Here is a 15,265-nt window from a genome sequence, read left to right as displayed (position 1 = left end):
CGTCTGGTTCTTCTTTCTTCTTTGTCAAATCCCTATCTATCTTTAGTATGTAGAATCTATGGACCACCGTTCTTTCCTCCTCTTCGAAAAAAACTCTCTGGGAGAGAAATCAAACCAGATTTTGCTGATCTTTCTCTGTGGGAGAAACTCTCTCTATAATTTCTTTTAATTTATGTGAATAAAATTTCTCCTAAAATTTTCTAGTGAAAATTTCTTCTCTCCTTAGGGTTGCCTAGTATGAGTTTTTTTATCTTCTAAATTTTTTAATGAGAGTTTTATTATCTCTTGGGATTTTTAGTGAGAGTTTTTTGATAATTTTTTTTATTAGATCTGAATTTTTTCAAATTTTTATTATCAAATCTGGAATTTCTTAGATTTATTCGGTAGATTTCACCGTAATATCTGGACTTAAAGCAGGTAATTGGCAAATCTAGCAATTGAAAGCATGCACAGATGTTCATGGAATTACAATTATTTTATCTCATTTTTTAAATTTGGAACTTTGTAATGTAATTTTATTGTTCTTGACATAAGGAGTATTTTTTCTTCAGATATATTTTTTAATATTTATGTATGTTTAATGATGTAATTTCTGACGTTGGTGCATATTTTAATAAATTTTTTATATTTTATATATATAAAAAAAGGAATCTATAGACTACCGGAAAGTGGAACCCACGTCTTAGAAATTGCTTTGAAACGTCAAACTTTGGACTAAAACACGATTTTTAAATTGCCAACTCACATTCATACGTGAAGGTAATCATCCGTTAGAAGACCCAGCTACCAACCTAATTTGACCATTAATCATTTGGGTGAAAACATCTTGAGGAATATTATATCTCGAAAACTTCAAATGGCTGCGTTCTGTAGTAATTTTTAAAATCTTGCATACATATTTCATTGAAAAAATGCTATAGTAATTTTTTAAAAAAATCTCAAAAAAGAACCACATAATTGAAGCCTTTATTTGGAGTATTTTCAAGTATAAAATGCATAAAGTGAAAGAAATCGTATTAAAAAAGTACTCCTTCCGTATCATAAATTTTTTATTTTTGAAAAGCATGCAATTTATGTATAGTGGTATTAATACCAAAGAAAATTTTAACTTTTTTTTTTAATATTTTTAGTAGCGAACCATCTTTTATTTAATATATTGATAATTGCAAGGAATAAATGGTGGATCATACAAAGAATATAGATAAATGTTCATTGAAAAAAGTAAGTTGGCTTTGTAAGATAACAACTAATTTGGGACAAGAAAAAGTGACGAATATAACAAATTATGGGATGGTAATAGTAATTGACATTCTATTCAGCTACAAAGACACAAAGTTGCCAACTGATTTATAGATCTTACAATTCAAAATCTTAGAAACTAAGTCCAAATTGAATGCTTAAAGGTTTTTGGGTTTAATGATGGCCCATTTTTCCTCGAACATCTCAAGAAAGAAAAGGATGGATCAAGTACAAGCAGCATAAAGAGAGTGACTTTAACACCAAAAAAAATAAAATAAAATAAAAGAACCCTTCCATACAGATTACCTTTTGTTGGATAATCGATCATATTGGTCCAATAAGATTACAACTAAAGAGAATAACATGAATACAAATTCAACCAAGATTTTGCCAGTGTCACTATTCCCCAATAGTAAAAGCTTGTAAATAATTTTTTATATTACATCCCAAACGATACAATTTTTTTGAATAAAATTTTATACTATGTACCTGAACAATACAGCTATGTAATAATTTTTTTAATTTAGTATAAAATATAGCTTCATATTTATTTGAAACAATACGCCATAATTGCATCAGAATTACGCAACTTTCATTATATGATTACACATTTTGATTTTTGCTTTGTTGTCCGAATTGAATCTTGGAAGTGCCAAGTGGCTACCATTCCTTGTACAAACTAAAAAGATAACAACTCGTGTTGGCAACACGCTAAGTTTCCTAGCAAAAAAGCCAGAGACTTTGCGAACCAGTTGACTTGCTTCTCCCGAGCTATGTCGACATTCCCAACTTAATTCTGTGGAATCCCTCTTAATCAAACTGGTTTATCTTGCACTTTTTGTATCCATTTCCCAATTAATAGCCGTCAACTTCTGAATTTTCTCGCATTTATTGTTCAAACCACATGCCCCGATGGCCTCATCATGTCTTCACTTCTCCATTTGCTTTGACCGAAACCAAAGGGTAATTCTAAGTCTTGCTTTGCACTTATTTCGCTATCTAAACATCATTTTCTTTTTGTTTTGTTTACAATTCTTAATTCATTTGGACCCTCAACCGAAATTCCAAGCAAATAGTATTAAATTTAAAATTCTCTTCCAGCTTTGACTCCCAGGGCTTCTCTCTTTTCTTCCTAATTTGTAGACATAATAAACTACAAATACGTGTAGCTCCAATCTTCTTGCATAAATAAAGAAACCTCAATCGGTGTTAGTGTGTCTTTTCAATTTTCAGAACCAATATGGCGGCGAATCAAAAGTTCCTCATTTTGGTGCTTATTATAGTGCTCTTTCCCGCCATAGTTTTAGGAGATTGCACCTGTGATGACGACGACGATGACAGAAACAGGAGTTTAGCCCTCAAGTACAAATCAGGAGCAATAGCTTCAATCTTGGTTGCTAGCTTCATTGGCGTCCTTCTGCCAGTTTGGGGCAAGAAGATACCATCTTTAAGCCCTGAAAACAATCTCTTCTTCGTCATCAAAGCTTTTGCTGCGGGCGTAATCCTGGCAACAGGGTTCATTCACGTCCTCCCTGATGCTTTCGAGAGCTTGACTTCTCCATGCCTTCCCGACAACCCTTGGGGAAAATTTCCGTTTACCGGCTTCGTAGCAATGCTTGCTTCGATCGGTACACTTATGGTTGATGTGTATGCAACTTCTCATTATAAAAAAATGGCTGGCAATAAGGGCATTCAAGCTGTAGCAGAGGAAGGAGATCGTAATGGAGAGAGTAATCTTTCTGGAGTGCTTCCTCTTCATACACATGCCACACATGGTCATGCACATACCTCGTTATCCATGGACGGGGATACCCTTTCTACGCAGCTTCGGTATCGTGTGATATCGCAGGTAATTTTTTTTTTCTAGCAAAGAGGAAGTTGGATTTAAGAAACAGAGATTTAGAAGTAATTTTTTAAATTCTTTATTAACTCTAGAATATTTTTTTGATCAGAAATTTAAATTTCCATGTGAAGAAACCTAGACATAGTAGTGACAGCTGAAAGGTTTAAGATAAATTTGGCCTTCAACAATTTAGTCACTTGGACAAGACCATTTATTTTCTCCCTCCTATAGAAACTATGGAGTTCGAGTTGTCTATCGTTCCTCATGCTGTTTATATGAATTATCATTTATCAGTTGAGTTTTTTTGCTCCTTTTCTTTAGTTTGGAATCCTATGCATGGATGACCCGTTAATAAGAAGCTATGGGTTCTAGAAATTATTGCTACAAGAGATAATTGCTAAATTCACAGTTGATGAATTATAACCGATTTATGGTTTGCATGCTAAACTCTCCATTATAGCACTTCATACCTCAATTTGTAACACAAAATGTTTTAATCAATTGAAAAACCTGAATTCTGGTAGCTATTTCGATAAACTGCTATAGCCCTTAGTGAATTCTGGGAGCTATTGAACACTCAATAGGGATAGTAATGTCTTTTTATATATGAATTGATAGAAAGAATTATTGATTTTGAACTTAAGTGAATATATGTCATAAATTGACAATATAAACTGCCAAATCGTTAAAGTTCATTACTTACGGTGCAAATTTATGATAATATGGAGGTGCAGATTGTGGTTAAACCTAATTGGAAATCTAACTTCTAATGAGGTTTTTGCTCCTTTAAATTTGTTATAGGTTTTAGAGCTGGGAATCATCGTACATTCTGTAATTATTGGCATTGCTATGGGTGCATCGGATAGTCCCAAAACAATAAGGCCTCTTCTAGCAGCTTTGACGTTTCACCAATTTTTCGAGGGTGTTGGATTAGGCGGATGCATCACTCAGGTAATTATCTCATCACAACTAGTTTTTCTTTTTAATCAGGAAATGAATGAGATTTAAGAATTGGAGGTGATTAATTCTTGAAGTCTCATCCTTTATCACAACTAATTATACTTTTGTTATTTCCTTTATTATTTTCTTTTTTTCAAGAGCTATATTTTTCCCCTTCCTGTACATTGCGAGTGTAGGAGCCAATCAAACAAACTTTTTTTGTCCTAGGTGCATGCTTAATATTGAAGCTACCAGTCCGCGTACAACTTTAATATGAATCACTAGATATTTTAGGCTATGTGTCCTGCCAGTGAGGCTGGTCGTCCTGTGTGCTTTCCTGTATCGCCTGTGGTTTCAGATTATTCTCAGACGTGGACTTCTTGAAAAAAGATGTGGAGCAAATTAGTCCCTTCCTCCATAAATTGTTCTCTTTTACTTTTCTTTCTGTCACTTAACTTTTCTGAAGGGGTAAAAAATAAAAAAGCCCCCTGTGGTAAGTCTAATACACAGAAAAGTCCCCTATGGTTTCAAAATATACAATACGACACCTCATGCTTTGAACTAAATTATAAAGGTGACGGAATCCGTTAAATTTAACGGAAATGACTTATTGGAACCTAAAAAAAATTTTTTATGCCTAATTTTTATCAAATATACCTATTCTACCCCTTAACCCTCAATTATCTCTACTTAGAGAATAAAACAAATGATTTTTTTGAGCTGTCTTTTGCTTAATTATATCAGTGCATTTTGGTCATTTCGTCCATTTCCGTTAAGTTTAACGGATTCCGTCACCTTTACAATTTAGTTCAAAGCATGAGGGGTTGTGTTGTATATTTTGAAACTATGGGGGGCTTTTCTGTGTATTAGGTTAACCACAGGGGACTTTTTTGTTTTTTACCCTTTCTGAAAATGTATTTATTTGGACATGAACTGACCTTCGTGGACACGTTAGCCCCGTATAGATTGTATTTTTCATGAGAAGATTACTGTTGTAGCGATTTGATGTATGTAAAAAAATAATAATAAAAAAATATAATCACAAAAAGCGACGTAATTTTCGACAAAAAATACAATCCAGGACTTAAAATTTCTTAAAGTCATGCATCGTAAGTTAGGATTAGACATTTGAACTGGCGTCCATCTTACGTTGTTGTCCGTTCTTAAAGTTTTTCTTGCTGTCGTGTCAAAATCATATCACCTTTCCAAAATATCCTATCCATGCTTGAATTTCTCTTAGTTTCATTCATTTCTGTATTCTAACCAAATACAATAAATAGTGGGTATTTATTAATTGTGTACGAGTAGTTAATTTTGGCCGTATGACCATCTAACTTGTTATTCTTATTTCTTAGTTTTATTCATCTAATCATTTTGTTGTTTTATTGTATGAAATATTGTCAAAAAGAAAATCAAAAAATAGAACAAGAAAAGTACATATATTTTCTAATAGGAATGCAACTTATTATGGATATGCATTCATTTGATTTGCATGGTTTGGTTGGTTCATTTCCTTCCTTCCGTGGTGTAAAGATGGACTACATCATCTTAATTTTTGGAAGGAAATAGAAGTATTTTTTTAACAAATATTTTCTAGTAGGAAAGGGTGAGACTTAAAAAGCGAGGAGGGAATAGGGGAATTTAAACTCTAGACCTCTAATTCTTGAGAGTTTAGAAGGAAGTAGTAATAGTAATGCCGAACAAAAGTGTCTTTGGGTTGGCGAATAGTCATGTAATCTCTTGTATCCTACTTGGCATCTTCAGGCGAAATTCAATGCTCGAGCAATAACAATCATGGCTATTTTCTTCTCGCTCACAACACCTGCTGGCATCGCAATAGGGATTGGAATAGCAAATGTCTACAATGAGAACAGCCCAAAGGCTCTCATAGTGCAAGGAATTTTTGATTCAGCATCAGCAGGGATCCTAATATACATGGCACTGGTGGACCTCCTGTCTGCAGATTTCATGAATCCAAAGATGCAAAACAATGGAAAGCTTCTAATGGGGGCAAATGTATCCCTTCTTTTTGGTGCTGGTTGTATGTCTCTCTTAGCCAAATGGGCTTGATTTTATCCTGTGTATAATTATTGTTTGGATAGAGTATTATTTGAAATAATTACGGTAGCATTTTTTGTAATTTAATGTATGTGACATAAAAAAGTGATTGGAAATATAAAATGGTGAGTTGAAAAATATATTTATGATACAAACGAAATATTATTTTCTTCTTAAGAATTTGTTTAGCTATGAGCATGACAATGGTATATGCATTTTTGACCTACAATTCTCTCCGTCTTATTTTGGCTTCAAATCTAACGCTGTAAATTTTCTGGTGCTTCTTTTCTTATGTTTTGATAAGATGCTCCTCAGTATTTCCACCAACTTTGTCTGGTTTCCATTTACCCAGAACGCAAGGAAAAAAATTGTGTACTTTCAAAGAAGCATCTAAAACATATTGAGCAATAATTTCCCAACAGTTCTTAGAAACAAAAAGTCAAAAACCATCAATACGTGCTGCTGAATCACAACATAAGCCGAAAACATATTGTGAGCAATAATTTCCCAACAGTTCTTAGAAACAAAAAGTCAAAAACCATCAATGCGTGCTGCTGAATCACAACATAAGCCGAAGTCCTTGAATTTATTTCATGCAGGGGAATGGCCAACAAATGTAGGCTATATTTTAGAATAGGTGGCCCATTGTTGCGACGTCTGAACTATTGTCAGTCCTTTAGTTTCAGGGCCTGTTTGGCATCCTAATTTTTTACCAAGTTTTTTAGCTATTAGTTTTTTAACAACTTTTGCTACAGAAACCCCAAAAAACTTTCCAAAATTTTTTATCTACACACTTAAAATATCCAAAACACAAAAAAAAAAAATTCCCTTCCCCTTTTCTTCTTCTTCCTCCCCCACCACCACCTCCGTCGCCGGTTCCGGCGCCAATTTCCGGTGCCGGTGCCGGTCTTCTTTTTTTTTCCCCTTTTTTTCCCTCTCCCCCTCTACTTCCCCTGCCATCCTCCCCTCTTGTCTTTTTTTTTTTCTCTCTGCTCTCCCCCATTTCCTCCCCACCTCTTTGTGAAAAAAAAGAAAGAAAAGAAAGATGGTGAGAAGCGGGAAGGGGAACAGGGACAAGGGGTGGCGGGCTAAGGGGAAAGGCGGGGCAGAGGTGGTGGCGGGAGAGGGGAAGGGGGGCAGAGGGGGTGGCGGGGCAGAGGGATAAGGCGCAGAGGGGGGTGGCAGGGGGAGGGGAGGAGAAGGGGAAAGGGAGGAGAGGGGTGGCGGGAGGTGGCATTGGTGGAGTTGCTGCTGGGGTGGCGGAGGTAACGGGGAAGAAGAAGAGAAGAAGAAGAAGAAAAGAAAAAAGAAAAAGAAAAGAAAAAAAAAAGAAGAAAGAAAAAAAAAAAAAAAGAAAAGGAAAAAAAGTTTTTCACCATACAAAAACTTCTACAAAATTTTTCACCTTACAAAAACTTCTACAGTACACTATAGTAAAATTTTAAACAAATTCCCAAAAAACTCAGGTTCCAAACAGGCCTTCATGTGTCCCACATTGGAAGTTAAAGGCCTTGTGTTGCCTAGTTTTATCTACCCTAGCCCATTTGTATTATAAATTTTTGGATTAATCACAATTAATCCCCTTAAGTATACCTTATTTCTCATTTTATCCCCTAATCATTTTTTTGTCACACTTTATCCCCCATTGGACAAAATTGTCCCTCTATTATTCTAATCTTATTTTTCTTTTTAATTTTTTTCCTTTCCCCTTTTGTGCTCTTTTATTTTCTTTGCCTCTTTCTTCTTTCTTTAATTCTTCCTCTTTCTCACAAAAATTTTCATCTTAATGATTGAAATTAAAAAAGAGAAATTGCAGAGATCTATTTTCTCCTTAAATGATTAAAAAAAAATTCAAATCACTTTCGTAAAATACAATTTTTTTAGCCTTTCAATTATTTTAATTTTGATTTTTCCTCTTTCCTTTCTAGTTTCTCATTTTATTCTCAAGAAAATATCATAAGATGAAATTGTGACCTGATCATCAATTGAAATTTGTGACACTTGGCGTCATACAAACAATCAAAATTAGTTTTTGATACCTTTTAACTTCACCCAGAAATATAATTACAAACTCAAAATAAAAATTTCCATTGAGATGAAGTTTTTTATTGGGAAGGATGAAAGAGAGAAAAAAGAGAAAAAGAAATAAAAGAGATGAGAAAAGGTAAATAAAAAGTCAAAATAATGGAAGGATAATTTTGTCCTATAGGGGGTTAAGTGAGCAAAATTAAAGTTTAGAGGGTAAAGTGAGAAATGAAATATATCTTAAGGGAATTAATTGTAATTAACCCTAAATTTTTTTGAGTTTTGGGAGTTTCTTTTGTAGAAAAATATATTATAATAATATGATAAATGAGAAAAAATGGTGGTTAGAAAATGTATCAAGGAATAAAGTTTTCACGAAAATAGACAATATATGACAGTTTCAACAGTCATTAGTTGATACAAAGAAAATTTTATGTCGGTTTGGAATAACTATTTGACAAGTCTAGTGGCTGCAGCAGGAGTAATGAGAAAAATTTCAAGTGAATATATAAGGGCTCCATTTGATTCCATTTCTATACGAAATTTCTAGAAGTGCGTTAGCATGTCGTGAGATACACTTTAGTTGGCTGATAGAAAAATACAAACAAAGGATTGCAACTTTCGAGAAATGGTTTTAGAATCAGAAACCGATGCACTCATAGAGTTTTTTTTTTCATTATTCTTTTTTTTTACCTTCCACCCAAAATGTCATGCATAATATTTGAACTCCAAACTTGTCAATGAAAAGATTTTAATTGTCATTCTCTGATCACAAGGTCGACCCAGTTGTTATGCACTCAAAAAGTTATTAATCCATGGATGCCAAAGTTCCAAAACTAATAGAAGTGTAGTAGTACATCGTGAAACCGATGCACATAAAGGGCTCCAGTTAGTTCCATTGCTACATAAAATTTCAAGAAGTGTAGTAGTACGTCGTGGGATACTCTTTTAGTTGGCTAACCGGAAAATATAGACAAAGGATTGCAACCTTTTAAGAAATGGTTTTAGAATCCGAAACCCATGCACTCATAGAGTTTTTTTCATTATTCTTTTTTTTTAACCCTTTCACTACTCTCCATATCCTTCTGTCTCTAACTGATAGGTACAAGATTTGAATCCTAAATTTAGCAACGTATTGAGCCGACTCAATGGTTATGCACTCATAGAATTATTAATCTTATGGATGGCAAAGTTTAATTTCATCTTCTACCTATTACAGTTGGTTGAAAAAATATACAATTACTGACACCTTTTAGTAGTTAGTCATACTGCAAAAAAAAAAAAAAATTCACTGATTGGAGAACTGCAAAAAGGATATTTGATCTAATATGAAAAAAAAGGACATTCCATTACCATTTACTTGTTCGGGTGAGTAATCAGACCGACTGTCCCTGACCAATTGTCTCTGGGTAGAGGAGGCCACGTCACCCGTTGCCAAGGAGGGACTAAAACGACCATGTTTTGGTTGGATGGTTCCGCAAAGAAAAATAAAAAATCACAATAATTGTCAAACAAGCAATGTTTGGACCTAATAGGATGTTAAAAATTTGTAATTTGAATTGGGAAGTTGAATTTACCCTAAATTTCAAACCAAAATCGGGAAAACTAATACTGGGGGAGGAAAAGGCATCAAATTACATATCTCACTTGAATGGATGTGAAGATAAACCTAGTGACGAATAATATTGTCTATATGTAGGAGATTGGATTTGCAAATTAGGGTTACGACGTACAGGACAGACGACAATATGAGGTCGATTACTATGAAGGCCACCCATTTTAATGGTGGCAAAGCAACACATAAGTTTTTGGAAACAAAATTAGAGCTAATATCAATATTGCCACAAATTGGTTTCTATTGAGGCTATGTATGGCATCTGAACAGGCAGTAGCAAGGCAAGCCAATGGGTGCAATAATATGGTAGAGACTGACAAAGGTAATGATGCCGACCATTGTCTTCTATTGTAGATAAATGTTATGTGCACTATATATATATATATATTGCCGAACCGATAGAATTGTATTGATTTACCAAAAGCATATACACTGCGAGCAATGACTCGATACTTACATTGTGCTATTAGCACAGCAGATTGGGATTGACCCATTCTACATCTTGATGATTGCTCAGTGCTTGAGTACTAAATTGAACACTTAGATCAGTCCTATTTACTATTTCTAGGCAAAAGGAGCATTTGTAAAACAGACTACTCAGCTCTTTGATATCCTGTATTACTGTAATTGTCCATCCATCTATTGACTTTTTCCGTTGGATTTGCTGCAGCAGATTTTTTTCAGGAACTCCAATGTTTATTGGTCTCCATCCCTGTTCTGCTGCTTTGACTAGTGCTAGCTTGATCCCTTCAACAAAATGTTGAAGTTGATTTCCACTTGCTCTTTCTCTCATTGCCCATCCCATTAGGTCTTGCATCCTTTCATCCTTTGCCACAATACCATATCCAACAACTTTCCTTTCCTTGTCCCAGTGCACAGCAATCCTAAGATGTTCTCCTCCCGGTGTAGCTTCTACATTTTGCATTTCATCTTGGTTGCTGTGTTGCCGAGGCATTGATGTTTTACCTATGCTACAACTCTTAGCTTTCTCTACTGCATTTTTAAATTCCCTCCAGGCAGTGTAGGCTTTGTTAACAACTGAAGCTGGATCCTGTATCTTGTTGTTGAATTCCTACCCTTCCAAATTTGCCACAAGATATAGGCCGTGAGGCTTATGTGGTCAGTTCCTTGGACTTTGAATCTAGCTTCAGTTATAGCTGTCCACCAGTTTTTGAAATTTCATGTCAGGTTTTCAATTCCATCCCATTGTACTGGAACCAGTTTCCAAATGTCTTTGACTTTCCTGCAGTTTAGCCGCATATGTTCTAGTGTTTCCATCTCCTCACCACAGCCTGAGCATATTGGATCTCTAGCTTTTACCCTTCTCCATATCAGCTCCTTGATAGGAACTGCTTCTCTTAGTCCTTTCCAGGTGAACAATTTAATCTTGTGGCTGATGTTTAAGTTCCATAACACCTTCCACACACGCTAGTTTATTGAATTGTAGCTAGGTTCAGCTTCCCTTTCCATCTTTCTTGTTTCAGCCTCTCTCCTTTCCATTGCATATTTGTATCCTGATTGCACTGTGTATTTTCCAGTCTGGTTTCCTATCTAGAATGTACTATCTTCTCTTCCTATGATGCTAATTGGAACTTTCAGTATGTTGTCCTTGCAAAACCTCTTAAAGATGAGGGGTCTGTTCCATCTGTAATCCACTATCCTGTCAGCCACTTTATTAATCTGGTCGTTTACTGGTTTAGGCGTTTTTGGCTTCCGTTGGTTGTTAGGTAGCCATTGGTCTTCCCAGATTTTGGTCTTTCTTCCATTGCCTATTCTCCTCCTCACTCCCCACCATAGGTTTTCTCTGCTGCTCATTATACTTTGCTAGAACCAGGAAGCATTCTTTGCCACTTTACATTCCTGTATGCTGCTATTTGGAAAATACTTTGCTTTCAGAACCTTGCTAGACAACTGTAGATACCAAATTTTTGTCAATTTTAATGAGTTATTTATTTTCTTGTATTTTAATTTAATTTAATTTTTTCTTTTCTCTCATTTTTGTAGGTTTATGTTAAGAAAAGAAAAATAGAAAAAAAGAAGAAAAATCACCCCCTAATCATTTCCCTTTTACCAAATACACTATTAACCTATTGTTACACTCAATTTTTTTCATTGATCTTTCTTGTCATTTGGTAAAAAAATCCATCATTTTATCAACCTAATCTCCCACCAACTCTTCTCTCTCTCGGTCTCTTCCTTCTTTCCTCTCAGCAACACAACACAATAGGAAAAAACTTCCACTTTTCCTCCCAACCTCACTTTCCCCCTCTCAGCTCTTTCTCTTTCTTTTTTTCTCCCAAAAAATTCCCAAGACAACAACTCTTCCCTTGAATTCCCTCTCCCTCTCGGATCTCCTTTCCCCCTTCCCCTCTCAATTTTTCCACCATCTCACACTCTCACAAAACTATCTCTCAGCACATTTCCACTACACACAAAAAAGAAAAACTCCCCAACTCACACTTGGTTCCCTCTCTTTTCTCCCAACACACTCACACAACATAAAAAAAAAAAATGAAGGGGCGGCTACTGGTTGGACAATTGAAGCTTGGAATTTCATCAAAACTTTAGCTAAGGGACTACAACCTTCATTGAGGTATTTTTTTTTTCTTTTTTTTCCAGCTTTTCCTTTTCTTAATTAATTAGATTAAATGCATGTTTTGCTGCTTATTTGTCTCTTTCTTTCGCTGGTTTCATTATTATTGTTATGTTGTTGAAGATTTGGGATAGGACATAAACCGGATTAAGGAAAAGGAAGTAATTTTTGTGTATGCATGCCAAGTGTTTGAAAAAAATGCTTAAATGGAAAATCGAATTAAAATGCTAAATTTTGTACATATATTGTTGTTAAGATGGATAATTGTGATTAGTTAATGGTTTGAAAAGGTTGGTTAATTAAGTTTTTTCGATTTTTTTAGTCTAAAAGTGTGACGACCCCACCTCCCCCCAAGGCGTACCCTAGGGTTCGGCGAGTCGCCTGCCCAACTCTCGCTAGGACTCACTCACTCGTATCACGTGCATACATCCATCGACAAAAAATAACATCACAATTCATACTTACAATTTATATCGATGCATAGTCAAAATACAAAGCCTCTATATACCCCAAACGGGTTCAAAGTGTATACAATCCAAGTACAGTCATCCTAATCAAGCAATAGCGCGAGTACAAATCAAAAGTAAAAAACAACTAGGCTACGCTAGTCTTTACATATCTCACGCCTCGCTCGTACCCCTGTAAGGAAAACAAATGGCGTGGAATGAGCTAAAAGCCCAGTGAGGTTCCAAATAGCAAATTGACCATTATTTATAAGTACAAGTTTTTGATATAGCAAAGTAACGAGCATGAAAAGTTCATAAAAGTGAGCAATAACACTTCGAGTAGCAATCTCAAAATGAGCGAGTGTAAAGTTTTAAAAGAAACAATAACTCTACTTGAACAATAACACTACAAGTAACAATCATCTCAAAGTATAAGGATACGAATGGCTCTCAGGAGCCAAATTCCCAATGCATCACCAGGAGTTTGATCACGTAATAGTTGACACTCCGTCAACTTTCAAGTAAGTAACCAATCCAGTAGAACACCACTTACACTACTCTCCGTCCACCATTCAAACCCCCTACTGGGCCCAAAATCCTCAATAAACACGGGTGGTAATACTCGAGTATACCGATTAGTCGAGGAGATATCACTTCACTCGACAAACATGAGACCCAGGGTTCGTTATCCAATCGACCAAACCCTTGCTGGCTCGACTCGAGTAACTTGCTGCAGGGTTTCTGGAATTCCAGGAAGTGCACACAACATAAACAAGTATATCAGATCAATTTCAACAATAAACAAGTATATATCAAATAAGGGCAAGTGCGATAAAGTACACTCTTGCCCGATCAAACCAATCATATATCATTTAATCATATTGATCAAGTATTGGAAACAAGTGTCCAGTTCAATTAGGTATTTGGAAGCACTCACCAAAATGAAGTGCCCCTAGTAATCACGTCTGGGTTATACTCCGGGTTCGGAGTCCAAATCTGCGATAAAACTTTGTTTCAGAACTTTAAAAATCGACTAAGGTTCGAAACGTAGACGTTTCGTTCAATAAGAATCAAGAAATGGAAAGTCACTTGGAGAATATTCGTGAAACACTCGCTCGCTTTTCAAACTATATAACTTTGTAACATTTATACTTGGAAATGCCATTTGAGTCGAAAGTACAAGGAAAACGTACTCCGAGCAGTCATTATTTTATTTCTCATGGGTACAAGTTCGGCCAAGTCCTTACTTATATACCTTGGTAAAAGAAGACGCAAATATCCTAGATGGTTCAAGTAATAATCACTCTTAACCCTTACTCAAGTCGCAAGTATATTTCTCTAGTCCTCGAGTGTAAATTTGGGCAGCACGCCCTTTGTATTTACCTAATTTTTCAGCCATTTACGGCTTCATTATTTTCCTCAATCAACCCAAAGTTACACACAACACAAACTCATTTCAATAGCTGTTCAATAGGCTCAAGGTAATACAAGTACAAAAATCAAGCTAACGACATGTGCGGAAATAAAGTTTAACAAAAGACAGATTTGACGTATTTTTGCGTAACGGACACAACCGGGGCTACGTTTATCGGATTGAGGTGTAACTTATACCGTTTCGAAGATAAGGCAGAGAGCTACAACTTTGGTGTAGACAACCTAGTCTAATTTCCAGTGTAACCCAGTCAAATTCCCAATTCACAGAACCAAATTCCAACTAACTGGCCAGTTAACCGTACTACTTCCAAATGGCCATATGTCAAGCTACCAAAGTCCGTTTAAGGCGTTCTTGGAGGCGTTGAAAAGCTAAGACAAAGTGCTAAAACTTTAATGTTTTGACTAAAAGCTAGCTCAGTACGTATCAAGGTGAATAAACGCAACCAACTTAGTGTACTGTCAAAACTATCCACTGACTTTACTCCTAGGGCATTCAGGGTATTTTTATCTTTTCACAGGCTACGTTGCTCCGATTAAGCTGAAATTTTGTAGGAAACCATAAAATGTCATTCTCTAAAACTTTCATGTTTTGTGTTAAGCCTAGTTCGGCCTCTAACATGATGAAATAGAACCGGACAGAACTGAAGCTAAGATTTCCAGAAATCTGGAATTTTGCTATATTCAAGCTATACTTCTCATTTTTATCTTGAAACTACCACTACTATCTCCTTTACAAGATTATATACCATATATATACACCATATAACACCTAACCAACAAGAATTATAAGTAAATCAATCAAAACCCTATCTTAAAATTCATCACTCCAATCATCAAAACCACTTGAAATAGGCATCACAAGCACAATTCTAAACTTAATACCCAACTTAATCATGAGTAATGGAGAAAGAAAGGGTGATCAGCCATTATACCTCAAGACAAGAGCTTGCAAGAGTGATCCTCTAGTTTTCCTTGAAATTTTTGGTTCCTTAGGCTTCCCAAGCTTCCAAACTGTGATTAATCGGTTTAGTTTTTCTTGTTTGCACTCAATTAAGCAAAACCCAAGATGGATT

General features: G+C 35.4%; 1 protein-coding gene across 1 annotated transcript; it reads left to right on the top strand.

Annotated features, from left to right (window-relative positions):
- Window positions 1-2,301: 2,301 nt before the first annotated feature.
- LOC113764570 (zinc transporter 5-like) lies at window positions 2,302-6,219 on the top strand. The gene is made up of 3 exons (XM_027308503.1): window positions 2,302-3,088; window positions 3,884-4,033; window positions 5,786-6,219. Exons 1-3 carry the CDS (start codon window positions 2,480-2,482, stop codon window positions 6,089-6,091), a joined length of 1,065 nt encoding a protein of 354 aa, XP_027164304.1. The 5' UTR covers window positions 2,302-2,479; the 3' UTR covers window positions 6,092-6,219.
- The last annotated feature ends 9,046 nt before the right edge of the window (window positions 6,220-15,265 follow it).

The sequence above is a fragment of the Coffea eugenioides genome, chromosome 3, assembly GCF_003713205.1.
Source record: "Coffea eugenioides isolate CCC68of chromosome 3, Ceug_1.0, whole genome shotgun sequence".
In the NCBI taxonomy this organism is placed as follows: Eukaryota; Viridiplantae; Streptophyta; class Magnoliopsida; order Gentianales; family Rubiaceae; genus Coffea; species Coffea eugenioides.
Note: the sequence above shows the minus strand (reverse complement) of the source record. Positions and strands in the feature narration are given on the sequence as shown.

Coding starts and splice junctions, on each gene's coding strand:
- LOC113764570 (XM_027308503.1), top strand. CDS start 2,480: ATGGCGGCGAATCAAAAGTTCCTCATTTTGGTGCTTATTATAGTGCTC. Junction 3,089..3,883: donor GGTATCGTGTGATATCGCAG/GTAATTTTTTTT, acceptor AATTTGTTATAG/GTTTTAGAGCTGGGAATCAT. Junction 4,034..5,785: donor TAGGCGGATGCATCACTCAG/GTAATTATCTCA, acceptor TGGCATCTTCAG/GCGAAATTCAATGCTCGAGC.